Source organism: Pleurodeles waltl, chromosome 1_1, assembly GCF_031143425.1.
Source record: "Pleurodeles waltl isolate 20211129_DDA chromosome 1_1, aPleWal1.hap1.20221129, whole genome shotgun sequence".
In the NCBI taxonomy this organism is placed as follows: Eukaryota; Metazoa; Chordata; class Amphibia; order Caudata; family Salamandridae; genus Pleurodeles; species Pleurodeles waltl.
Window position 1 is genome coordinate 761,664,866 of NC_090436.1, and position 26,503 is coordinate 761,691,368.

Here is a 26,503-nt window from a genome sequence, read left to right on the forward strand (position 1 = left end):
TTTTTTTTACCTAATTCGATGTTTTGTAATGTTGCATTATAAATTTGTTTTTATTGTTTAAAACTGTTGTGTATGTAGGTACTTTGATGGCTGATGACGACAGTGAAATGAGACAATCCTTTGAAGAAATTATGAAAAGCCATTCCTAACGGTTTGTTCAGCCTTCTCACTCCCGCTTTTTTCTCATTTTCAGGGCAACGTATCCTTTTTTTGCACAGAGCCACAAATTGTGCCTGTGACCTTTCTGACCTCCAAGAGTTACCTCGCTCTTCCAGGCGCATCCCAACAAGAAGAACTGTTCGTGAGCTTTCAGTTTCGCACCTGGAATGTCAATGGCTTGCTATTGTTCACCAGACTTAACCGGTCATCCGGAGATCTTCTTCTCTACATGAGTGATGGAAAACTCAGACTCAGCCTTTTCAAGCAAGGGAAACTCCACACGGATATCGTTGCGGGTATGGGCAAGGCAATTGACAGTTGTATACGTCTTATGTATTACATTATGTGCATTTACCAATGTCCCAGTACCTTCCAGTCGAGGCTCGGGAGGAGGTAGGGGGGATTAAATAAAAAATAATTAAAAAAAACACTTACCTGTGTCGCTGCCGCCTTCACGACCACGCTGCTCCTAAACGTTTCTGACTGCCTGCAGGCACAGGCTCCTAGCCTGCCCTGCACCAATCCTGACGCTGCTCATAGCAGCATCAGGATTGTCTGGGAGCACCCAGCCAGGGCGCTCCCAGGCAAACAAAGTTGCTGGGCTGGAGAGAGCCCTGTGCACATGTGTGTCTGGCCGGCCTCAGATGGCCGGCCAAACTTGTATGTGCACCGAGGGGTAGTGCACAGCACTCCCTCTCATTGCTCGTCACCCCCGTGGCCCCACATCTTTCCCCAAAAATGATAATGAAGTTTATTATTGTTTTTGTGGAAAAGGTTTGCAGCTGCCGCTGCTGGCGGGGGGCGACACTCCTCCACCCTTATGGAGGAGCCACCCCTGGTATATTCTGAAAAACATTGGGGCAGATTTATGGAAAGTGGCGCTGCACTGAGTGCAGCACCACTTTCCTTGTGCCCCTTACCACCCCCCTACCGCCACCATATATGCGCCGTATTTAAAATACAGCGCACCATGGCGCAGGTTAGAGGGCAATAGCGTCATCTTACATGACGCTATTGATGTACTCCGTAGGAGTAGTGCCAAAATATTGTTGCTACTCGTGCAGAGTGCATAGGACCCCATTATAAAGAATGGGAGGCTCCTTTTAACGCCTGCTCTTGAGCACATGTTAAAATTGCCATAAAAAATGGCAATTTTTCCGGCTCCCCTAATGGGTAACGCCCCCTTTGCATACATTATGCCTGTCGCCGGCATAATGTAGCGCAAAGGGTTACAGAGTGGGGCAGTGCATGAATTGCACCACTATGTAAAAATAGCATGAGGATTTTGGCCTTGTTGGGCCACATTCACGTCAAAATTAATTACGTTAATGTGGTGCAGGGTGGCACTAGGGGCCTATAAATAAGCCCCTCAGTACAATAAAACAGGTTAGTCTGAGCCAAAACTTTACATGGATGTACTTGCTTGAGGGAACGTTTGCAGTGGAGAGTTTTATAGCACTGTTTTTTTTATTTTTATTTAGGGGATTGAAGTGTATGTTTTTCAGGGAGTATTTATTTTTGGAGAATTCCACGGAGTAGCACTCACCCTTCAACGTTTGAAGTTTTACGTTTGAAAGTCCCTTGCCTCGGAATTCTAACCCTTTTGCAAACACGTTTTATGTGTGTTTAGCACCTTTCTTAAAACATATAGGGGGTCATTCTGACCCCGGCGGTCTGAGACCGCCGGGGCCAGGGTCGGCGGGAGCACCGCCGACAGACCGGCGGTGCCCCGCAGGGCATTCTGACCGCGGCGGTTCGGCTGCGGTCAGATGCGGGAAACCGGCGGTCTCCCGCCGGTTTCCCGCTGCCCTGCAGAATCCTCCATGGCGGCGGAGCGCGCTCCGCCGCCATGGGGATTCTGACACCCCCTACCGCCATCCTGTTCCTGGCTGGACTCCCGCCAGGAACAGGATGGCGGTAGGGGGTGCCGCGGGGCCCCTGGGGGCCCCTCCAGTGCCCATGCCAATGGCATGGGCACTGCAGGGGCCCCCGTAAGAGGGCCCCACAAAGTATTTCAGTGTCTGCTATGCAGACACTGAAATACGCGACGGGTGCCACTGCACCCGTCGCACCTTCCCACTACGCCGGCTCAATTCTGAGCCGGCGTCCTCGTGGGAAGGCTGATTTGCCCTGGGCTGGCGGGCGGCCTTTTGGCGGCCGCCCGCCAGCCCAGGGCAAATCCCAAAATACCTTCAGCGGTCTTTCGACCGCGGAGCGGTATTTTGGTGGGGGAACTTCGGCGGGCAGCCTCCGCCGCCCGCCGAAGTTAGAATCACCCCTATAGTTACATACGCTAAAGTAATCTGTAGAAAACATCCTTTCCTAATGTCCTCGTTTATAATAGGGTAGTTCCTCCCTTATTGCATCCTGGGAGCACATTTTAACCTTTATACGGTGCGTTTCCCTTTTTCTATGGTGGTAATCACCATCAATAACATTTGAAATAACCAACAAAGTTCTGATTTTGTGGGAGTTCACGTTTGCATGCCTAATCTCTGTTTGCAGTAATTATTTACTGATTCCTTTACATACTTAATTACATGAAAATTCCAAATGGAAGACTGCCTCACCTGAGAGGGATTTCTTTTATAAACTTGCTACATTTTTGGAGACATGCGCACAGATTTTGAAGATTTCATACATTCTAATTGAAAAGAAATAACGTACTAATTATTGGAATTCATGGCATTAATAAACAGGAAGTGGAAAGTTGTGAAGATTGTCCTCTGCTAATTTTTAAAGTTATTAAATTGTAGGAACAAAGCATAATCGGAGTTTCCTGAAAAGAATCGCAATAAAATCAAACATTTAGTGTAAGAGTTCTCTGGGCATAATAATTTGATGGTTAATGGTTTTGCACATAAAATCTCCCACAAGCAAAGTTCGCCATTGTTAAGATATTTTGCAGTCAAAAACTTAGTCCAGTCCTCAAAACTTCAATGGTGGCATTTGAATTCCACCTCCTGCCCCATATAGTATACCTAATAAAGGTTTCAGCATATTTTAGAGGAGCATACTGATTTTATTATTTATAGAAAATGACTATGCATTGGGACCGACCAGTAAGGCTTTAAACATAAAGGCAAACAAGTCAAATGTCAAATCTCTAGCAGTTATTAAAACATACACTGGAGCATGAGGGGATGCTTACAATCAAGTGACATGTAATGTGATCTTCTTGGAACACGTAATTTCTCATCACAGTCACCACATTGTTCTCAAATGAATTAGAGGGAGGCAAGGTTTGTCAAGAGCCCCAAGTAAAACTCACTCTGTGTGGGATCTTTCCTTCAAAATTAATCATCAGTTATTGCTGCTCACGTTCTGCTTTTATCACCTAGTCTGAGTTTTTGACAACTCACAAAACTGTGCATATTTTAGAGACATTGTCTGACAGAGTGAAGTCTGAATTTCCCCTGTGTCCCCACTCAAATATCAGGGACTATTTTGAACCAAACTGCACCCAATACATACCATTTTATACCACTGACTGAATTGAACTCCAGCTTCTTAACAATGCAACATAGTACACTAGGACAAAGTCATTGACACAAAAGCAACTGAGTGAGTATAGGGCTCTTATTGAATGACAATGTATTTTAAACACTCTTTGTGAATCCTGTGACTCCATATAAAAAATGTTAAAGGGTATGTCCCAGAGACAGCCACACCTAAAAGGAACAGCCTTCGTTCTGGTGTGAGCAAAGAGTTAACAGGATGCTTGGAGGTACATTGCCCTCACAGTCTCAAGGGAGTAAAGAAAGGAACAATGTTGTGCCTCATCTTTGTTTTCTAAATTGAATAACTTGCTTCACCATGGTTAGGAATATTACTGCACTAACACTCTAGTTCACTACAAGTTTTTACCAAGCTGCTGTCACCGGCAGGAGAATTGATTAGGAAGGCATTCAGGGAGCATTTCATTTACATCCAGTTTGCGTGATGGCACATTAGCTGTGCAATGCATCATTCCCGTCTCCCAGACAACCAGTGGTGCACTAGTGTACAAGATCAGCTGTGCCTCTCCTCAAAGCTCCATGCAAATCTTTACCTGTGTCTATGTGCTTGATATGCACTGATGTGCTGGTGATTGTACAATGTCTGAGTGAGTTGGGCCTATCAATATTGAATCTTCAGAGTTTGGATTAGAGCACGATTCATAATTCTAATAAGGTGGTACAGGGTTGTGTTGATCATAAGGAACAATCAGTTTTCTAAATTGTTTGGGTGTTGGAGGAGTGAAGAGAAAAAGCTACAGGGAACATCTCGCAGAAGTGTTTTTATCACTGCCTGTTAGTTTTTGGAAACATTTTTGTAGTTGTGCTGCCAACATTAGGGTCAATTGCCAAGACAGGTCTCTGATGCCATTTTAGAAACAGGTAGAAGGATTCTTAAATAGATGACAGTATAGACATTGTTTGGTATATTTGTGGGTTATGTAAGGCATCAAATTTGAAAAGTAGCTTATGTTTTGGAGTGAATGGTGTTTAACAAGTGAGAAAATTGCATTTTCAAGATGATACAAGTGCAGATACCCCCATACTTCAAGAAGAAGAAATAGAGAAATATCACAGCTTATATATTTTGTTGTGGCTCACAGTGTTAAGTAATTTATGAGTGTTACAGAAGGTGAGAGTGAAGAGGAATGTAAATGAATCAAACATGTTTTAAGAAAATGGAAACAAATTATTTACCTAAATTGAGTGTGGGTCATAAGAGGTACCAATTTGGAAGCTAGGATCAAATAGAAGGAAAACCGTAAGGAATATATCATTGCCCTAAGAAAATTTGTGAGAACTGATGAATTAGGGAAAACACCAAAGAGAGGTTACATGATCAATATTACTTTTTCATCCAATTATGGCTGAATATAAAATCCTAGTTTGAGCAAAGTGGTAGAATTGTCCATGAAGCAGAACCTGAATGATGTGTGTGAAAAAATGTGTGTGATGAAACCAAATAAGTGAAGTAGGTGTGATCAAAAAGTGGAATGGAAGGAACAGCGTAATACCAAGGGTACGAAGAAAGCTAGAAAAGGGATTGCAAAAGCAATGAGTCAAGATGTTGTTACCAGTATGAAAACGACAGACAGACAGTTCTGGAGGCTGTACGGTGGTAAAAATGATATGTAATAAGTTTAGTAAGAGGGGACATTTAGCAAGGTATTGCAAAACCTGTTACAAACCAAAAACAATGACTATTGGAAAATTACTAATAGAAGTGAAAGAAACAGCCTTGGTGGATGGTGACAATGAGGATAAAATTGAAACAGGCATAGATATTGTGAGAAATGTTCAAATTAATATGAAGATAGGCTGGTTCAAAATGAATGTTATTTTCCAGAGAATGTGTTAACAGACAGAAGAGGCAAAAGGTAAATTTATGGAAGGCCACTGTCAGTCTAGGAGAGTATGAAGTTTATCCCATAGATATGTTTTGAGATTTTGAAAAAGAGTTGCAGTGAGATAAAGAAGGGTTATGAGGGACAGTGTGTGCAACTAAAAACAATTACCAGATGAATGAAGAGTGAAAGAAGAATGAGAAAGATATGAATTCTCACTATTTTTAAGAAAATGTTTGGGACTGATAGTAATTTGTACAGATAATAAAATTGGTAAATGGTACCAATTCAATGGCACCAAAAGACGGAAAGGTTCTCAGGATGCAGCAAGAGAGGAATTTAAGAGATTAAGTTGAAAGGCTCCAATCAGGAATTTGATAGATTACCTAAAGATGGCCTAATTGAAGAGTGAGGGGCTTACGCCAATCATTTTTGCAAAACATTCACCAGGAGTGACCCATCCAGGTATTGATAGAATAAGACTGTAGTGGAGAATAGACATCCATTACCCCAGTCAGGACAGATGATTATGTTGCTGGCCTGTTATAGACATATCACAGGATCAAATTTCATCCTGAGAAGAAGGATCTGACAACATTTATTACTTAAGGGAGGACATAGGACCAAGAAGTATGATGATAAATTCAGAAAGGTATGTAACAGTTTGATGGAGAAGGGTTTCACAGAAAATATAGGGAAGTGTGAGTTGAGGTAAAAGGTGATTAATTATTTTCGTACATTTAATTTGTTGTGAGGGAGGTACATGTGAGACAGCTTAATACACATGATCTGGGATTCTCCAAAAATAAGGGGCGAAGATCAATTACTTCTTTTTTAGAAATGGAAGAATTCAATTTGAAGATTGTGAGGACTATGTTTAGCAATACTGTACATTTAAGATGGTTGACAAAGATGCACTATTTGAATGGACATAGGAAAGTAAGCTAGAATGTGAGCTACTGATGGAGGATTTAATCAAACCACTTTCATTGGGGGCATTGACAAGAGATGTTGATGACTACTATTGCAAATCACTTTGATTTATAACTGTTATAAACCAATGTGATACTTTAGGGTTATTTTACAGAGACTGGAACTGAGTACAGTATTACAGAGAAGGAAGCTTTAGAAACAGATCATGAAGTGCTGACGGAAAGTTTTGAAATATGGGATCAGGCAAGGTGTTGATGAGGATAAATAGATGAGTGTTAGAAGCAAGAAAAAATATATCAGAGGGTGGCTACATTCATGGGAAAAGTAATACAATGGCAGATTATCTTCTATCGTACATAGTTGCAAACAACAAAGAAAGAAACAGGTGCAGAAAGAGTGAATGGGAGTGCATTTGATGACACAGTGGTGACAATAATAGGTGAACTAGTAGAAAAGTGAAAGGAGTCCATTGGGCAGGATAAATGTTTAAGGAAAGTAGGAGAGAGGGGCGAAATAGTTAGCCATTAGGAAGCTATGTAGGCAAAAGCAGGTTTTGGATGATAAAGGATGAAGTATGGACCAAGAATGCTTAGTATTCAAAAGTAACAGAAGTATTTCTTCAGTAAGGCTAAGGGAAAGGCTGGTGCATAAACACACATAGGACTTTTGCATGGTCATATCAGGTTTATTTCCGTTCATGGATCCTATTCTTCTAGTATTAGTACTGTGTGCCCTGTGACACTCTTAATCATTGCCACAGAGTCTGTAATCTTGCCCTAAAAAGGAAGTTGTAAAATTGGTTTTAGCCAATTGGCCTGTTTCCATGTGCACTACGAATATTGTGAATCACAAAGAAATTACATGTGGCTTTGATATTAAAACATATTTGGGCTGCAGTGTGTTATTACACCAACCAACCACAGACATGACAAAATATATGGCTACCAGCAGAGCTACTGTACTGTGGTTGTCCTGCAGTTTAATGCAATGCAGTGACACATGACAGGGACAAATGCCTTTGCCATGTAGGAAAAGCGTATTTTATATATATTCTGAAGTCATCCCTAGAAAGTGCCTTTTAAGCCCACAGAGCAGAGTGCTTGTTGGACTTGGCACTCTCTGCAGAGTTAGCCCCATATTTTATGCCTTTGCCCCTCCTGATTTCCAAGTCACTTTTGTTGGCTTGTACTAATCTTTGCACTTTACCACTGCTAACCACTGCTAAAATATTTGCGCTCTCTCCTTGAAACATGATAAAATTGGGTTACACTCAATTGCCAAATTTATTTAACTTAAAGGTCCCTAGTAAAGTGGTACTACATATACCCTTGGTCTGTAAATGAAATGCTACTAGTGGGCTGGCATCACTTATTTTGCCACCCATTTAGGTGGCCCTTCAAAACAAGTCTCAGGCCTGCCAGTGCATCCTGTGTGCAGTGGTAAACTACTAATTCAACTTGGTAAAAAAAAATCATTTGCCAAGCCTCACTTTGCCTTTTAATACATACAAGTCACACCGATGGCAGGCTCTAAATAGCCCATAGGGAAGGGTGCATTCCATTTAAAAAGTTGGAAATGTACTTTTAAGTTTTATGTCCTGGTAATGGAAAGCTCGCAAATTGGTATTTCACCACGAGGCCTACCTCTCCCTTAGGATAACGTTGGGTTACCGTATTACATTTATTAAGTGATAGCTTTCGAATAGGAATAGGTAGAAATGTCATGTTTGGTCCCAAAATACTTATATTTTAAAATCCTCTTCAATTGTAAAGTCGGATTTTTTAAGTCACAATTCTGAAAATGCCACTTTTAGAAAGTTGGCATTTTCTTATCCTAACCATTTGGGGCCAGATGTACGAAACGTTTTGCGACTCGCAAACGGCAAAATTTGCCGTTTGCGAGTCGCAAAACGCGTATCCCAATGCAGAAATGCATTTTGCGAGTCGTTACCGACTCGCAAAATGCATTTCAGACTCGCAAATAGGAAGGGGTGTTCCCTTCCTATTTGCGAGTCGCATTGGGATGCAATACCATTTGCGACCGCATATGCGGTCGCAAATGGCATCGCAGTTACCATCCACTTCAAGTGGATGGTAACCCAATCGCAAATTGGAAGGGGTCCCTATGGGACCCCTTCCAGTTTGTGATTGCACCCAAAAATATTTTTTCAGGGCAGGGAGTGGTCCAAGGGACCACTCCCTGCCCTGAAAAATCCGAAACTAAAGGTTTCGGTTTTTTTTTGTAGTGCAGCTCGTTTTCCCTTAGGGAAAACGGGCTACACTTCAAAAAAAAAAAAACTGCTTTATTGACAAGCAGGTCGCTAACATGGAGGCCTGCTGACGTCAGCAGGCTTCCATGTTAGCGAGTGCCCATACTCGCAATGGGGCCGCAATTTGCGACCCACCTCATGAATATTCATGAGGTGGGTCATTGCGACCCCATTGCGAGTTGCAGTCGGTGTCTGAGACACCGTACTGCATAGCAATTTGCGACTTGCAAATTGCGAGTCGCAGGGACTCGCAATTTGCAAGTCGCAAATTGCTTTTTTCGTACATCTGGCCCTTGGTGTCTGAACCCTGTGTCCTGGTTCATATTACTGTGAATAGTTGGCCGTTGGCCTTTGTGTCTTCCTCTCAGACAGTGATACAAAGGGGGACTAGATGTTTGCAGGATGGGCCATCCTGCTAGGATGGGAAGGTTGGAGCTGTTCTTTGCCCTCCCATCCTGGCTACCTCAAGCACACTCACAAAGAACTTGACACTGGTCTTTTGTCACCATAGACCTCTTGGAGCCTGGGCAGTGGAAGAAGGAAATGTCCAGAACCAAATAAGGGGAGCGATCTAGAGGTTTCTCAAACTTCAAACACTAGCACCATGTATAAATATTAGACCCTCGGATCATCTCTGCCCTGCTGCTTGAGGACTGTTTTTTACCTCCGAGGACTGGCCAGCTCATACCAAAAGACTGCCCTGCTGCTTGGAGCCTGCTTTGTGTCCTCAGAGGACTGTCTGGCTGTCTTGCTACTTGACCCCAGGACTACCAGAGTGACTGCAAGGGTTAACTGGTTGGCCTCCTGTTCGGAGCTACAAAGACACAAAAAGCTTCAACAACCTTGAACTAGCACTTGGTCCCTGCCTGAAGTGAATCCTGCCTTCCAAGTGGTAACCCACTAGTCCTGGACCCTTTAAAGTGGTGCTCAAAAACAGAACCGTAGGTCTTAAAAAACTTTCCACAACCAAGTTGCCCAATAACCAACAGGTGACAGAGACCTTTCTGCACGCCGATCCACCAAAGGTATATTGCTGGTCTGCCTAATGGTGTGGTAGCTCCTGCTATGTTCTTCTCCACAGCTGCAAACAGACCCATTATCCACTACAGTCTCCAGCTTTGTCCCACTGTATATTTCCTACTTCTGAAAAAGTGACAAAGCCAGAATGTAGAAATCTTCACAGTGACTTTGTACATCCAGCAGCTCCCCAGTGATGCTGCCTCTTTCTAGGACACTACCAGCCTGGCTTGCCCTGCTGACCTTTACCTCCTTAGACATTTTTCTTCAAAAATTCTTCCAAGTCTGAAGCTCGGACCCAATCCACTTCATGTACCTGAACAGCGCTTCATCGTGGCCTACCATAACATTTGAGTTTGTCCATATCTCATGAGATTAGATGACTACGGTTGGCATGTTGATTTTTTAGGGGCTATTTTTCCCTTAAAATGTAACTTTAAAAAATCAAAACTCCGGTTCTACTGATTGAATTTAATTTGTTTTGATGTCAAATTATTTGTTAAATTTGTCTATGTTTTATAACTTGGCGTGGAATTGTTTTTTGTGCTGTGTTTAACTTTATGACTGTTCGAGTGCTGCATTAACAATTTACAAATTGTCTCTAAGTGAAACCTGATTGTTTTTCTGCCAAGATACCGGAGGGTAAAGCACAGATTAGTTTTGTAACTTTTGTGGTTCAGCTGATAGGGATTGTGGTTGTTGCATGAGAAAGGTCTTCACCCTCCTCAATCAAAAACCCAGTTTTCTACAGTGCTTTTAAAAATGAGGCAGACTATGTGTTAGAGTTAGTGTACTCTCACACTGACAAAAGCTATGTCACTGTGTAGGCTTGCTAGATTTTTCCCTCAACAGGCCTAGGTGGGATAAAATCTTTATTTTCTATCCAACCACTGAACATTTTGGAAATATACTTTCAAGTTAATTCTTGCTTACTTTTCAAAATCTGATTTAATGGTGAAGTCAGATTTTGATAACTTAAGTAAATAAGTATCTTTGTAAAAATTATTTGAAGAGCCTGAGCCAAAAATGGCTTAAAATCAGTTCTGCAACTCTTCACACAAACAAAGCTAGAGTACATATCATTTGAGGTAACAACTCTGGATTACAGAATAATAGACTGCCTCTGAGCCCAGAAGGAGTAAACTTGTGTTAACTGCAGAACACATAGGAGGGATTAGCTATCTGGGGGTGGACAGGAACAGTTGGCATGACAAGGGCATCTTTACCACTATCCCTTATTACTTAGACATAACAGGGAGGTCTTTTCTTATTTATTTCCAGGATCTTCTACATAGACAAGCTCCAGCTACTTTAGGAGAGAAAATCAATTAGCATATGTTAGATGGAAAAATAGGTTATCTGCATGAGGGGGTAGTGAAGGTGCAAAGTCAGGCCTGCTTGGTACCAACTGGTTTCTGCCATCTTGAAGTAGGGATCCAGGATACTTTTACTGCAAGGCAAATACAAATTGCTACGAAGGAGGTGGAATGGGTTCTTTGGAGAGGTTCTCTAATCACTGGTCAGTACACAGGATAAATCAGACACCTCAACCGCAACCTTTTGTGTCTGTTTTTGGAATTAGAATGACTGCATCAGATGAAGAAGGCCCTAGTAGAAGAAAACCACTACAGCCTATCTCTGTAGAAAGAAAAGGACTTACGAAAGGTTTCAAGAGACCCTGAATCATGTTGGCACCCTGGCATTGGAACTGTTGTTCAAGAATAAAGTGGAATGTCTCTTGCTAGCTTCAGGGGCACAAAAAGTGAGTATTGTAATTGCTAGAATTGACAGTCAGGTTACCTCCTGTTCAAGCAAGGACCCTCAGTATAGTCAGGGTAAAAGAGAATCATCCTCAGCTAACCCCTGCCTATCCCCTTGGTAGCTTGGCTCAGCAGTAGGCTTAACTTCAGAGCGCTAGGTGTAAAGTATTTGTATCAACACACACAGTAACTTAATGAAAACACTACAAAATGACACAACACCAGTTTAGAAAAATAGAAAATATTTATCTAAACAAAACAAGACCAAAACAACAAATATCCACAATGCACAAGTCAAGTTATCAATTAAAAAGCAAAAAGAGTCTTTATGTAGTTTAAAACACACACTAACACTGTTAGCGTAAAAATGTACCTTTGGGTGCGTCCAAAATAACCCTGCATGGGCGAGTGCACATCAAAAAGGGCTTGCGATGCGTTGATTTCACTCACGAGTGAGACCTTGTGTTGTTTCTCCTTTTGCCGGTTCGGGGTGCGTTGTTTCTTCTCTCCGGAGGAGAGCGATGCATCGATCTGGTCAGCACTCTCGGGTCCGCGCAGGCCTTGCGTTGTTTTCACACGCCCAGCGGTGCTGCACGTCATTTCTCCAGCTCCGTGCGTCGATTCTTCGGACGTGTTTCCTTTGAGCATCGATTTTAAGCCACGGAGCCGGTGGCGCGTCGGAGTTGTGTCGATCTTTTCCCCGCACAGTGCTCTGTGAGTGGATTTCCTCCTCTTAGGCTGCCAGCTTCTCCTTTCAGGGTCCCAGGAACTGGATGGGCACCACTTGGCAGAGTAAGAGTCTCTCCAGATACTCCAGGTGCTGGCAGAGAGAAGTCTTTGCTGTCCCTGAGACTTCAAACAACAGGAGGCAAGCTCTAAATCAAGCCCTTGGAGATCTTCACAAGATGGAAGGCACACAAAGTCCAGTCTTTGCCCTCTTACTCTGGCAGAAGCAGCAACTGCAGGATAGCTCCACAAAGCACAGTCACAGACAAGGCAGCTCTTCTTCCTCAGCTCTTCAGCTCTTCTCCAGGTAGAGGTTACTCTTGGTTTCCAGAAGTGTTCTAAAGTCTGATTTTGTGTGCCCTTCTTATACCTAATTTCTCCTTTGAAGTAGGCCTACTTCAAAGTAAAGTTCTTTTGAGTGTGAAGTCCTGCCTTGCCCAGGCCAGGCCCCAGACACTCACCAGGGGGTTGGAGACTGCATTGTGTGAGGACAGGCACATCCCTTTCAGGTGTAAGTGACCACTCCCCCCTCCCCTCCCAGCACAGATAGCTCATCAGGAAATGCAGACTACACCCCAGCTCCCTTTGTGTCACTGTCTAGTGTGAGGTGCAACCAGCCCAACTGTCAAACTGACCCAGGCAGGGAGTCCACAAACAGGCAGAGTCACAGAAATGGTATAAGCAAGAAAATGCCCACTTTCTAAAAGTGGCATTTTCAAATACACAATCTCAAAATCAACTTTACTAAAAGTTGTATTTTTACATTTTGAGCTCAGAGACCCCAAACTCCACATGCCCATCTGCTCCCAAAGGGAATCTACACTTTAATCAGATGTAAAGGTAGCCCCCATGTTAACCTATGAGAGGGACAGGCCTTGCAACAGTGAAAATGAATTTAGCAATATTTCACTGTAAGGACATATAAAACACATTGCTACATGTCCTACCTTAACCACACACTGCACCCTGCCCTTGAGGCTACCTAGGGCCTACCTTAGGGGTGTCTGACATGTAAAAAAGGGAAGGTTTAGGCCTGGCAAGTGGGTACACTTGCCAAGTCGAATTTACAGTTAAAACTGCACACACAGACACTGCAATGGCAGGTCTGAGACATGATTACAGAGATACTTATGTGGGTGGCACAACCAGTGCTGCAGGCCCACTAGCAACATTTGATTTACAGGTGCTGGCACCTCTAGTGCACTTCACTAGGGACTTACTAGTAAATCAAATATGCCAATCATGGATAATCCAATTACATACACATTTTGTAAAGGAGCACTTGCACTTTAGCACTGGTTAGCAGTGGTAAAGTGCCCAGAGTAACAAAAACAGCAAAATCAGAGTCCAGCACACATCAACAACCTGGGGAACAGAGGCAAAAAGTTAAGGGAGACCATGGCAAGGATGAAAAGTCTAACAGTACTGATTCCAAGAGGACCCAGTTGACCACATAGGACTGGACCCTGCTGGACCCGGCTAGAGAGAGACATGGTGCTTAGAAGCCTGCCCTAAGGAGCTAGGGGCTGAATGACAGTCCAGGAGGAACTTTTCCAGCACTTGGAATAAGTTGAGGCTTTGTCATTTTTTCCACCTCAGTGTACAGATACAAGATGCTGAGGCTTACCTAGGGAGGATGCACAAACCTTGTCCTGTGTTAAAAACTGGTTCTGCTAGATCCTGTGACTATGCTATCCAGACTTTGGGAGCACTGCTTGGCTGTGACTTTCAGCCTTGCCCTTGTGGAGGATTCTTACTTCAAAAACAGATACTAAGACCAAAGGTAAAATATTGTTCCAGGTTGAGGTGGCAAATCACTTTAACCTGCAAAGTCACCTTAGTTGCTATAAAACCCATGTTTGTCCCTCCTAAATCTTTTACTACCAAACTCAGTGGCTTGAGAGGAAGCTCAATGTTGACCTATCTGATTCATCTCGAGAGACCTTCATCGGCCACATTGCAGAACTTGTCCCACTGGAAGATTATCATATTAATTTCAAAGACTACATCCAAAGTTAAAATACTTTGATTGGCAAAACCCACATGTGTATCTGTTTCATCATGGTCAGCCTGAAATCATGTCTAAGTCTGTGTCTACAGCTAATAGTGACTTTTAATTAGCGTTTTACTTTTTCTTGGCCTGTTTTCACTTAGAACATTACAAATCTTTCCCTCTTGCTCCCTTTAACCTATTTGAATTATCTTGGGAAAAATGTACTAATAAGTCATGCATTGCAGCAACATACATGCACTACATTGCAAGAAAATGAGAGATCAGGAAAGTGCCACATCTACCAAGATATTTTTCTATTGCTCTCTTCCCAGAGCAGGTGCTTTTTAGGTTGCCTTGAGTCACACACACACCCTTACACCAAAGTGAACAGGTGTTTATGGGGTTGCGGGGTGTGAGAAAATGTTGTGGTTCTCTTTGTCCCCATAGGTTATTTGGGGGAGGCGGAGATGTCCAGGGGGGACTTTAGTGGCGGGTGGGCCAGAAAGATTGTTCCCAAGGTACAATGGGAGGTTACTGACCCTGAGGAGATCAAAGGGGGGTGATGGATTACTTGGATGAGCTAGTGATGGAACCTGAGATGTCCACTACACCATAGACACCTGCCTAAGTTCAGTGAAGGATGTCATCCTAGGTCTGTTTTATCTGAACCTCAGGTGGCAGCTGAGGCAATACCCATCTGAGTGTCCAGTCAAGTAGACCATGTGACCCTGGGCAGCAGGAGGTATTCCCTGTTGATGGAGGGTGTACAGGAGGTGGATGAGGCCACCATGTCCTACCTACATGCCAGGTAGGCCTACCTTAAGTGAATGGATCCCGAGCATCAATCTGGAGTTAGGGAAATATGTCTGTTAAGGATTGTTGCCCTTTCAGAAGGACAGGCTACAGCCTGGTGAACATCTGGTGTACAGCCTTAGGGTGCAGACCTGAGGCTCATTGAAGTCCTGGCTTGACAGGCATTGGTTTGGCTGATGGGTGTGGCCCCCAGCATGATGATACAGAAGGCAGGTGTTCCTTCAGTGGCACAGTCATGTGGCCAGGTGGTGCCTAGCTCAAGTGAAGGGGCTCTGTGCAGCAGTTTGGTACTTGACAGTCATGTCTTGTAATGTTACTCTGAGGTGTCAGAAGGGCAGGTTGCGGAGGTTTCTTTCCAGCAGACTTGTGCTGAGTGCACTTTAGGTGTACCAGTTTTGGTGGATGCCCATGTTAAAGTGGTGAAGGAGGTGAAGGCAACCTCAGGGCCACTTCTCAAGGGCTATGTCCAGCACACTTCTGCCTGTTGCACGTTAGATAGACCAGCCTTGGAGGGTGATGCCCTAAGAACCCTTAGGAGGCCTAGCTTGCTGCTTGGACTCAGCAGGTTGAGGCTGCCTCTCAGCTAATTGTAGTGAAAGGCGGCAGTGAGTGCCTTCAGTGTGACCTGTTATTCACTATGGAATCTTAGTCTCCTACACAGGGCTTAAATGCTGTTCTAGTTGATCTGGTGGGGCATGAGATTCCACAGGTGAGGAGTTCCTGTAATGGGAACTATTGTTATGGGACTGCTTTGTAATTGGGCTGTGGTTTCCTTTGGAAACAGTCATCCCAGGAGGGTGAGGAGGGTGTGGTGGCAGTGACCGACCCAAGAGTAACTACTGTGAGTGAAGGTCAGAGGTCCTGGGAGGGGCCTGTGCCTGCATCGTTGGGGTGTAGGGACACGGATGAGTGAGGGTCCTGGGCTGTGTACTTTCTAGAGGGAGAACAGTCATTGACCCACGGGACAGGTCTCAGTCAGGTCTTTTGTGATGGCATCAGTACTAAGGCACTGAACCACTGCCAGGAATTGTGTTGGATGACCCAGAGCAAGGGTGGGCTTACACTTGCTCAGGCAATGTAGACATTAAGGGGGTCATTCTGACTTTGACGGGCGGCGGAGGCCGCCCGGCAAAGTCCCGCCGGCAGAATACCGCTGCGCGGTCAAAAGACCGCTGCGGTAATTCTGAGTTTCCCGCTGGGCTGGCGGGCGACCGCCAGAAGGCCGCCCGCCAGCCCAGCGGGAAACCCCCTTCCATGAGGATGCTGGCTCCGAATGGAGCCGGGGGAGTGGAAGGGGTCCGACGGGTGCAGTTGCACCCGTCGCGATTTTCAGTGTCTGCTTGGCAGACACTGAAAATCTTGGTGGGGCCCTGTTAGGGGGCCCCTGCAGTGCCCATGCCAATGGCATGGGCACTGCAGGGGCCCCCAGGGGCCCCGCGACACCCGTTACCGCCAGCCAGGTTCTGGCGGTCAAAACCGCCAGAGCCAGGCTGGCGGTAAGGGGGTCGGAATCCCCATGGTGGCGCTGCCTGCAGCGCCGCCATGGAGGATTCCCCAGGGCAGCGGGAAACCGGCGGGACACCGCCGGTTTTCCGTTTCTGACCGCGGCTGTACCGCCGCGGTCAGAATGCCCATGGGAGCATCGCCAGCCTGTTGGCGGTGCTCCCGCGGTCGTTGGCCCTGGTGGTCCATGACCGCCAGGGTCAGAATGACCCCCTAAGTGACCTAGATGCATCTGACTTAGAAACAGAAGGGTTATTAGTGCAGTCTGGGTTCCCCATAGGGAGAGGCAGACTCACGGTTGAGTTATGTGGGTGGTGTTGCTGTACGAATGCCAGTGTAAGATCTCTGTGATAGTAGACAGCATGCAAATGGTGTTTTGTAGTTAGAATCCATTGACACTTCGTACAGCAGACTAGCAAAAGTATCAGTGAGCAATTCTGATTCTTCTCTTCGTGTCAGCTGGTGGTGCTGTGTGTTGCAAATGGGTACCACCCTTTTAGCACACCAGGAGTTTTACTTTTACATTTTTGAGCACACATTTATGGACCTTTATTTTGGGCGTGTCTCCCTACCCAAATATGACTCTCAGTATTTACATGGTAAATGGATTGCACATGGTTACCACCAGTGTTCATCTTTTAAGATTTGACTGCTGCAACAAACATAGGATAAGGGACAGTGGCTGGTTAAACATGAACAAATGTGCACATATGTGTGTGCTTGTGTGCAGACTGCATGTGTGAGACTATCATTGTACACAGCCACATAATTCCACACTCCTAACCTAGGGCAGAAGGGACCCTGTCAGGGTAGGTGCTGAGTTGAAGTCGGCCTTATAATATTGATGGGCAATCAAAGATTGGACAGTACGGTTTTTATGACAAATCTGTATTGTCACTGCATAATGTGCACATAGGTGAAATCTACCTTAAAAAAAATTGTTTTGTTCCACTTAGACCTAAATGCTCAATTGAGGTGTCAAACTGGGGCAAAGCAGCATGCACACTGAGTTTGAATCTGCTGGACCCAATAACATACATGTACATATTTGGGTATTGAGAGAATTGTCATATTTCTGCTTAGAATTAGATCCAAGGCTTTTTTTGTCACCCTGCAGGTCCAAGTTAATTACTCTGCTCCCCGGCAGAGGGAACAATGGTGTCCTCAGCAAAAAAGGATCAATTATCAGTCCTTGACTGAGTTCCGGAGAAGGAAGAGGTGGGGAGGAAAATCTGTATCTGGTAATTACCTGTCACTCTGCACCTGGGCTGGATAAGTGCCACTGAATAAATGAGTGTAAGGAAACAGGGTTTTTGCAGGTTCCCCCCCCCACCTGAGAGTGCACTGAAGCCTGCTAACCAGATCCCAGTGCCAGTGTTTTCATCCTATATAAGTTGCATGACAAATTGAATACACCCAATTGGCAAAGCCTAACTTACTTTTAAGCCCCTATTTTATGGTACCCAGGGCATGTACGTCAGAGTGTCTCCTCAGGGCAGCAGCACTGTTTGTTTCACTCGCTGTCTGACAAGATGCAAAATGGTCCCCAGCCTGTTATTGCAGACTGGAAGGACAGTGTTTTCACTGCCAGTTCGACTTTGCCTCTAAATATATAGCAAAGCACCCCCATCCTTGAACATTATATATACCTCCAGTGGCCTAATAAAGGCACTAGCATACAGACAGTTTTCTTCCCACCTAGGGAGACATGTGAACAACTCCCAGGCCAGGAACAAAGACTGTTGCCACCTTGGAAGGTTTGACCTCCTTCCATAGGATGACTGCTCAGGTTGTTGGCCCAAAAGGCATGCTTCAAAGGTGAAGCCGCATTTGAAAAGCAGCAAAGACAACACGCTTTGACAGGATGCCTTTTGTTTCCTGCAGCCAGTGTAGAGACAGGGATAGAGGAGGGGAAACCAGCTCACAAACCAGTTTTCCAAGGCTCCTTAGCCCTATGGCAGCCACACCTCTAGGGGTGAGCTACCAAGGTCTTTATAGTCAAGGAAGAATTCAACCATGTTGGTTGTTGCAAGAATGTTGCACTCTGGAATTGCCAGATGCCACACATCATCCAAACTGTGTAACCAGAGATGAAGGGGCTATCTAACCTATTGGCTAGTAACCTTACTGCCCTCTTGGGGCACTTTGCTTGGATATAATGGGCAGGAGGATGAGAGGAAGACCACTTTGCATGGTTGAAAGCCCACAGAGAGAGGCTGTGGTGCCAGGGCGACTGCACCTGCAGCACTTTCGGCTAGGGGAGTTTGGACCCTGTTCTGCCTGCCTGGCTTGGGGAAAAGTTACTTTTGATCCCCAATCTCAAGCAGAGACTCCAAGGGTCAGTAGGCTGGCCCCCAGAACAGCCCTGGAGACAGTAAAGCTGGAAGAACCCAAGTCACACCTCTGGTAGCCACTGGGGACATTTTGCTGCTATGAGATACCAAGGACCCCAAATGAAAATTCAGAGATTGCCAACAGGTGCACTTGGGTCTGCTGGACTTATAAGTGTTGGTTGTGACTGGATTTGTCACTCCAAGCGAACACCAGTCTCCACCAAAGATTTGCTCTGTGACCAATGTTTTGCAAAAGGTAAAGGTCTACATCAGCAGCCCTTGGAACCCTACAAAGAGGACTTTGTGGGACCTTGAGATCCATGGATAGAGTAGCCCCCACTCACCTGTGGATCGGGGACTCCACTGGACTTCACCCGCTATGGACCGCACACCAACAGGTGCATCCGTAAGCATCTTTGAGCCTGCTTCCCTCAGCATCAGGACCAATCCATTGTTGTCTATGGTAGTCACTCTGTAAAGTTTGTATCTTTAAAAACACTCTGGTGACGAGGTAACTCCGGCTGGAATTGTCAAACTAAGGCCCATATTTATACTCTTTTTGTGCCAGATTTGTGTAATTTTTTTTTACGCAAATCCGGCACAAACTTAGTCCATATTTATATTTTGATGCTCGACCCATCTAGCGTCAAAATATTGGAGTTAACGTCATAATACTCAACCATGCCAAGAAATTAACTCACCTCCTCTTTAGTCTGAGGTGATACCAAATTCTTGATTGTGTTAACTAAGGGGGTCATTCCAACCCTGGCGGTCAGTGTTAAAGCGGCGGCCAACCCGCCAACAGGCTGGCGGTCCAAAAAAAGGAATTCTGACCATGGCGGGAACCGCCAACACAGGCCGCCACTTTAACACTCCGACCGCCACGGCGGCACAAACAAACAGCGCGGCGGTCACCGCCAACAGACAGGCGGCAGACAATGTACCGCCCACACTATCACAACTCACCAATCCGCCACCTTTTCCGGGGCGGGAGCCCCGCCAATAAAAACACGGCGGAAACAGACTACGAACGGGAAAACGCTCACCTATACACACTCCACGAGGACGGAGAACAGCATGGAACCCGAATTAAACATCCTACCAGCTCTTGTCTACCTGCTCATCTACCACGAGTACGAACGCCGGCGCAGACGACAACGGTGAGTACTGCACCTACGACACAGGGGAGGGGGGAGGACGAAAGCTTACGTGCACATACATATGCGACCCCCCCCCCCCAACTATCTACACACCAATGCAGAGCACCAAGTCACAGTGACACCACCCAAACCCCCCGGAATAATCCAAACACATAATTAAAGTGAGAATCAAAATTTATGTATAAAAGAGGGTCATTGAAGTCATGGTAAAATAGCAATATGATTTTTAAAAAATCAAGTAAGCCTTGCTAAACCGATAAACATAGGCAATAAGTCCTGCACAGTCACTTAAATTTCCACTGTCCGTGGGCCAAAGTGTATCAACACATGGGCAAAGCCCACACAGGAGACCTGAGTCCGTTGGAGAGAACACTGCTGGGGCATCAGATGACAAAACTACAGGCACCTCAGGGGGAAGGGAATGGGGGGCACCTCAGCCACATGAGTCCACAACGCCAGATCCACGAAGGGTCCACCATGCCCACTGTGCCATCCTGGGGAGTGCAAAGCCACAGTCTCACAAGTCTCTACAGTGGGTGGTCTGCCCACTGTGCCATCCTGGGGAGTGCAAAGCCACAGTCTCACAAGTCTCTACAGTGGGTGGTCTGCCCACTGTGCCATCCTGGGGACTGCAAAGCCACAGTCTCAAAAGTCTCTACAGTGGGTGGTCTGCCCACTCTGCCATCCTGGGGAGTGCAGAGACACAGGCCATCAGGTGGATTACAGACTCCACAGGTAATGGAGGAGGCAGGGTGCCCCGAGTGCAGCGTGAACACTAGCTCGACACAGAACCGGCACTGTCAATGGGTCAGCGGTGCTTGACAGGAAGGGCCCAGCGGAGCGGTGCTTGAGACGGCGGGGCCCAGCGGAGCGGTGCTTGAGACGGCGAGGCCCAGCGGAGCGGTGCTTGACAGGAAGGGCCCAGCGGAGCGGTGCTTGAGACGGCGGGGCCCAGCGGAGCGGTGCTTGACAGGAAGGGCCCAGCGGAGCGGTGCTTGAGATGGCGGGGCCCAGCGGAGCGGTGCTTGACAGGAAGGGCCCAGCGGAGCGGTGCTTGAGACGGCGGGGCCCAGCGGAGCGGTGCTTGACAAGAAGGGCCCAGCGGAGCGGTGCTTGAGACGGCGGGGCCCAGCGGAGCGGTGCTTGACAGGAAGGGCCCAGCGGAGCGGTGCTTGAGACGGCGAGGCCCAGCGGAGCGGTGCTTGATAGGACCTATTTGACATGTACAGGGTGGGAAAGAAAATGTCAACATTTTCTGCATGTTAGATTTGATTGCACCCCCCTCCCCAACCCTGCCATGTGGCACATGCTGTCATCTGTCGTGCCTTGCACTCCTCATTCGCTCCCCACCCCACCATCTTACATCCACCATTCACAACCCAGGCATAGCCCATTCAATGTGCACCCAGTGGACTTACCTGTTGGTCTGGAGGACCGTAGAGTAGCGCATACTGGGGCAGGACCCCATCCACAAGTTTCTCCAACTCTTCAGAAGTGAAGGCAGGGGCCCTTTCCCCAGTCGCAGCAGCCATTGTATCTTCCAGACCGAGGTCACAGCAGCACTTGCAGTATAGGTCCTCTCCTGTTAATGATCAGGTCTCGAGTGATTAATCAGATGGAAAATGGCGGTCACGCCCGCGGCGGTGCGTACCGCGGCGGTGCGTACCGCGACCGCCGGCGCACATCGTCATTGGCTCCTGAGACCCATAGGGTTCAATGTTAACCAATGCTGCTTTGCGCAGCGGTCTTCGACCGTCTACCGCCATGGTGTGCCATGCCAGCGCAGTGACCTCACATCCCACTGTCACACTTCACAGGTCAGGCAGCCACCATTTCAAGGGCCCCCATATCTTAATTTCTACTGCGTCACACAGGCCTAGGCCTTGCATTGCCACTCATACAAGCCTTTCAATGCATAGCGATTCGTGTACTGTGCAAGCTGTGTGAACGAACCTGTGGGTTGCTTGACTCTGTGCTCCATGTTGTCCTTCCTAGGCACCGTCCGCTGGGACTTGCGAGGAGAAGGATGAATCCTCCCGTGTACCGACCGCTGGTGGACCTATCGACAATGGAAGAACGACATATTGTACTTCGATACCGACTTGACCGAGCCACTATACATGAACTATGTGCCCAGCTGGAGCCAGACCTGATGTCCCCCATCCGCCAACCCACAGGGATTCCCCCTCTGGTGCAGGTTCTGTCAGTACTCCATTTTTTGGCAAGTGGGTCTTTTCAGACAACAGTGGCCATGTCATCAGGGATGTCTCAGCCTATGTTTTCTAAGGTTTTGTCCAGAGTGTTGTCTGCCCTGATGAAATACATGTGGAGATACATTGTTTTCCCTGAGAAGGGTGATTTGGCCACTGTGAAGGGTGATTTCTATGCCCTTGGACATATCCCCAACATCATTGGTGCCATTGATGGGACCCATGTGGCTTTAGTACCCCCAAAAGACGATGAGCAGGTGTACAGAAATAGAAAAAATTACCATTCGATGAATGTCCAGGTGGTCTGTTTGGCTGACCAGTACATCTCCCATCTAAATGCAAAGTTCCCGGGGTCAGTGCATGACGCGTATGTCATGCGAAATAGCAGCATCCCTTATGTGATGGAACAGCTACAGAGACACCGTGTGTGGCTAATAGGTGACTCTGGTTACCCCAACCTGCCTTGGCTATTGACCCCAGTGAGGAATCCCCGGACCAGGGCAGAGGAACGCTACAATGAGGCACATGGCCGAACTAGGAGGATTATAAAACGGACCTTCGGGGTCCTGTAGGCTAGGTTTAGGTGCCTGCATATGACTGGTGGATCCCTAATGTACTCACCAAAGAAGGTGTGCCAGATCATCGTGGCCTGCTGTATGCTTCACAACCTGGCTTTGCGACGCCAGGTGCCTTTCCTGCAGGAGGATGGTCCAGATGGTGGTGTTGTAGCAGCTGTGGAGCCTGTGGAGAGTGAAGAGGAGGAAGACGACGGGGACGACACGGACAACAGGGACACAGTGATACAACAGTATTTTCAGTAGCACACAGGTAAGAATCACCCACGCCATTTTACATTTACTTCTGGCCTCCTGCATCTCTACTTTCTGTGTTTCCACCCAGTTCCTTTTCACTGATTTTTGACTTTCCCTTCCCTTTTCAGAGCTGTATGACCCACAGCGTGACCTCTGCTTTGTTTGCCCATGGACTAATGCTTATTGACACTGGTATGTTGTCATCACAATGTTAAATGAACATTATTGCACCGTTATGTGTAATACATTTGTAAAGAATACAAGCAGACTCCTGACATTTGAAGTGCAATTGGTGATTTATTGAAAGTGCTGCGTATAGGTCCATGATAGTAAAACGGTGATGGGTGGGGGTGGAGTAATGTCCATGGCAGAGTCCAGTTCTCAGTAGCACAGGTGCATTGTCCATATGCCTGTGGAAGGATGGAGCAGGGGCAGTTCAAGGTTGGACAGGGTGACAATGTGGGACAGTGGGATGACATCAGGGGGTATCTTATGCTGGCGGGGGTCTTGGCATCCTACTCTGTCTTCTTGTGTGATCTCAGGTTCTGCTTGCGGGGTGGTTGATCTTCAGCAGGAGGTGGGGTTCTGGTGGCCTGTCGTGGTGTGGGGGCCTCCTGTCCACTAGCGCCGGCAGAGTTGGTAGGCTGTTCGTCGTCCGGGCTGGTGACAGGGGCCCTTTGGGGTGCCACATGGTCCCACAATGTGGTGACTATCTGGTTGAGGGCCAGGACGATGGTCCCCATTGCGGTACCGATGGTCCTGAGTTCGTCTCTGAACCCCATGTACCGTTCCTCCTGCTGTGCCTGGATCTCCTGGAACCTGGCCAGTACCGTCGCCATCGTCTCCTGGGAGTGGTGGTATTCTCCCATGATGGTGGTGAGGGCCTCTTGGAGAGTGGGTTCCCTGGGCCGGTCAACACCCTCTCGCACAGCAGCCCTCCCAGTTGCCCTGTTTCCCCGGGCCTCTGTCCCCTGGACGGTGTGCCCACTCCCACTGCCCCCAGGTCCCTGTTGTTGTTGGGGTGGTGGGTCAGCCTGGGTGCCCTGTAGTGGCGGACACACCGCTGATTGACGCGTCCGCGAGACAGAGGCATGGGCCCGCTGGGTGGGAGCTGTGCTGGTATTCCCAGAGGGGGTTGGGTCTGCTGTGGCCAGTGTCTGTGTGTGGGGAACCGACTGTCCAGAGGTCCCCGACGGTCTGGGCTGGTCATCAGGTTCTAGGTCGACAGAGCTGCTGTCATCACTGGGGGCCTGTTCTGGGGGCGGATGGACAAATCGTGCCATGGCGTGCGATTTGTGGGTGCCCTTGTCCCCCAGTGCTGGCATTCCCTTGTGGGAGGAGTTGTGAGGGTGGTTTGTGAGGGGGGATGGGTATGTGCAGTGGTCATGCTTAGGTGAGGGGTGTCCATGGTTTGTGGTGGCATTCAGGGATGTGGGTTGTGTTGGGTGGGTTGTGCTGGTGAGACATTTGCAGGGAGGATTTGTGCTGGGGGGTTGGGGGTGAGGGCGGGGGTGTGGGTTGGCATGCTGGTGGGTGGGGGGGGGGAAGTAGTTGAGATTAGACTTACCAGAGTTCATTCCTCCGCCTACTCCAGCGAGGCCCTCAGGATGCAGGATGTTCAAGACCTCTTGCTCCCATGCTGTGAATTCGGATGGAGTGGGTGGGGGTCCGCCGCCAGTCTTCTGCACAGCGATGTTGTGTCTTGACACCATCAACCACACCTTCCCCCGTAGGTCGTTCCAGCGCTTTCGGATGTCTTCCCGGTTTCTGGGATGCTGTCCCACAGCGTTGACCCTGTCGACGATCCTTTGCCATAGCTCCGCCTTCCTAGCTATTGTGGTGTGCTGCACCTGTGTGTCGAATAGCTGGGGCTCTACCCTTATTATTTCCTCCACCTTGACCCTGAGTTCTTGGTCCGAGAACCTGGGGTGTCTTTGGGGTGCCATGGGGTGGTGTGGGATGATGTTTGTGGTGATGAGTGTGGTGTGTGTGGTGGTGTGTGGTGTTTTGTGCGTGGATGTAGTGTGGGTGATGATGTTGTGTTCCTGTGTGTGTTGGGTTTGTCGATAGCTGTGCTCTCTCTCTCTCTCTCTCTCTCTCGCCTTCTCTCTGAAATTCTAGTAGTGGGGGTTTGTGGGTGATGTGGGTGTGTGTTTTATAGTTGATTGGATGTGTGGGAGTGGTGTATGTATGTGTATCAGGTGTGTGTATTTGGAATTGTCCAATGTGGCTGTGTTTTGTAAAGGTGTGTGTATTTTGAGCGCAGCGGTGTGTACCGCCAATGGAATACCGCAGATGAAAGACCGCCGCGTGGATTCGTGGGTCGTAATGGCATGGGCGTGTTTGTGTTGGCGTGACGGTGGAGGTTTGGCCATCTCCAGTTTATCGCTGACCGCTGATGAGGCGGCCTTCCGTGGATGTCGGGTTTTTGGCGGTTTGGCAGTTGTGGGTCAGAATGCCCGTGGCGGGTTACTGCGGCCGCGGCGGTAGAATGGCGGACTTCTGACCGGCGGTAAGAGCCTTTTACCGCCGAGGTCAGAATGACCCCCTAAGTCTGGTTTGGGTCTTACTCCTCTCCTGAGATCAGATGTCCCAAATATTCAACTTCAGCCATGCCAAATCGACATTTTCTCTTCTTGAGAGTGAGACCCGCCCGACTTAAACACTCCAATACCATATTCACATGATTAAGATGTTCCTCTGCTGTGTTACCAAAAATCAAAACTTCATCTTGATAGCATTTCACTCCTTTCAAATCTTTCAGTACTTTGCTCATAACACGGTCCAATTTCAATACACTAATTTCAAACTCATTTAAATTCCTCACTTCTTCACTATGCAGATCAGGTAAATTCTCTAACACCTCCTGTCATTCCCCATCAAGGCAATGCATTAATAACGCATGTTTTCTCTCAGCACTCAGAGTTGGACCACATACTCTAGCATAGTGAATAAACATCTTCTTCCATTTGGCCCATGGAAAAACTGGTTCTCCAGGGCTACTTAGGAAAAATGGGGGTGGTGCATTTTGGCTATTTTCTTTACTAACAATTTAGTGTTTTTAAATCCAATGTTCTACTCCATACTAGCACATGTGAAGTAACATGACTAAAAATTTCTTGTTGAGGTGTGCCTGTCACCGCTAGATGACTAAAGTCCCTCAGATGTTACCATTTATTATCAGGAGTTCCTCAGTTCACCAAAATGACAGAATGTGGTGTGCCTGTCACCGTTTACTCCCAAGAATTTCTCAATTCTTTATAACAATCTGTCCTCCATTGTTTATAATACCATTGGTTTCCTGAAAACTGTACAGTACAATGTAAAATAACAATAAATCAAAGTACTTTTTCCTTGTTTATGCATATATATCCTACTCCGTAAGCATTATGATATGGCCGCCACAAATCTCACTGTTCTGTCTCCCAGCAACTAGAAACGTTCCCTCTTTTGGACCGCAATGCGTTTCAGTAA

The 26,503-nt window shown here is 46.9% G+C and overlaps 1 protein-coding gene across 3 annotated transcripts in view; it reads left to right on the forward strand.

The window, feature by feature from the left end:
* The window catches only part of CNTNAP4 (contactin associated protein family member 4), a 2,124,586-nt gene that overhangs the window by 1,246,608 nt on the left and 851,475 nt on the right, over positions 1-26,503 (forward strand). For all 3 annotated transcript variants that reach the window (XM_069227637.1, XM_069227632.1, XM_069227640.1), the window contains exon 8: positions 194-455. In XM_069227637.1, the coding sequence (XP_069083738.1) occupies positions 194-455 (262 nt within the window). The remainder of the gene's footprint in view (positions 1-193; positions 456-26,503) is intronic.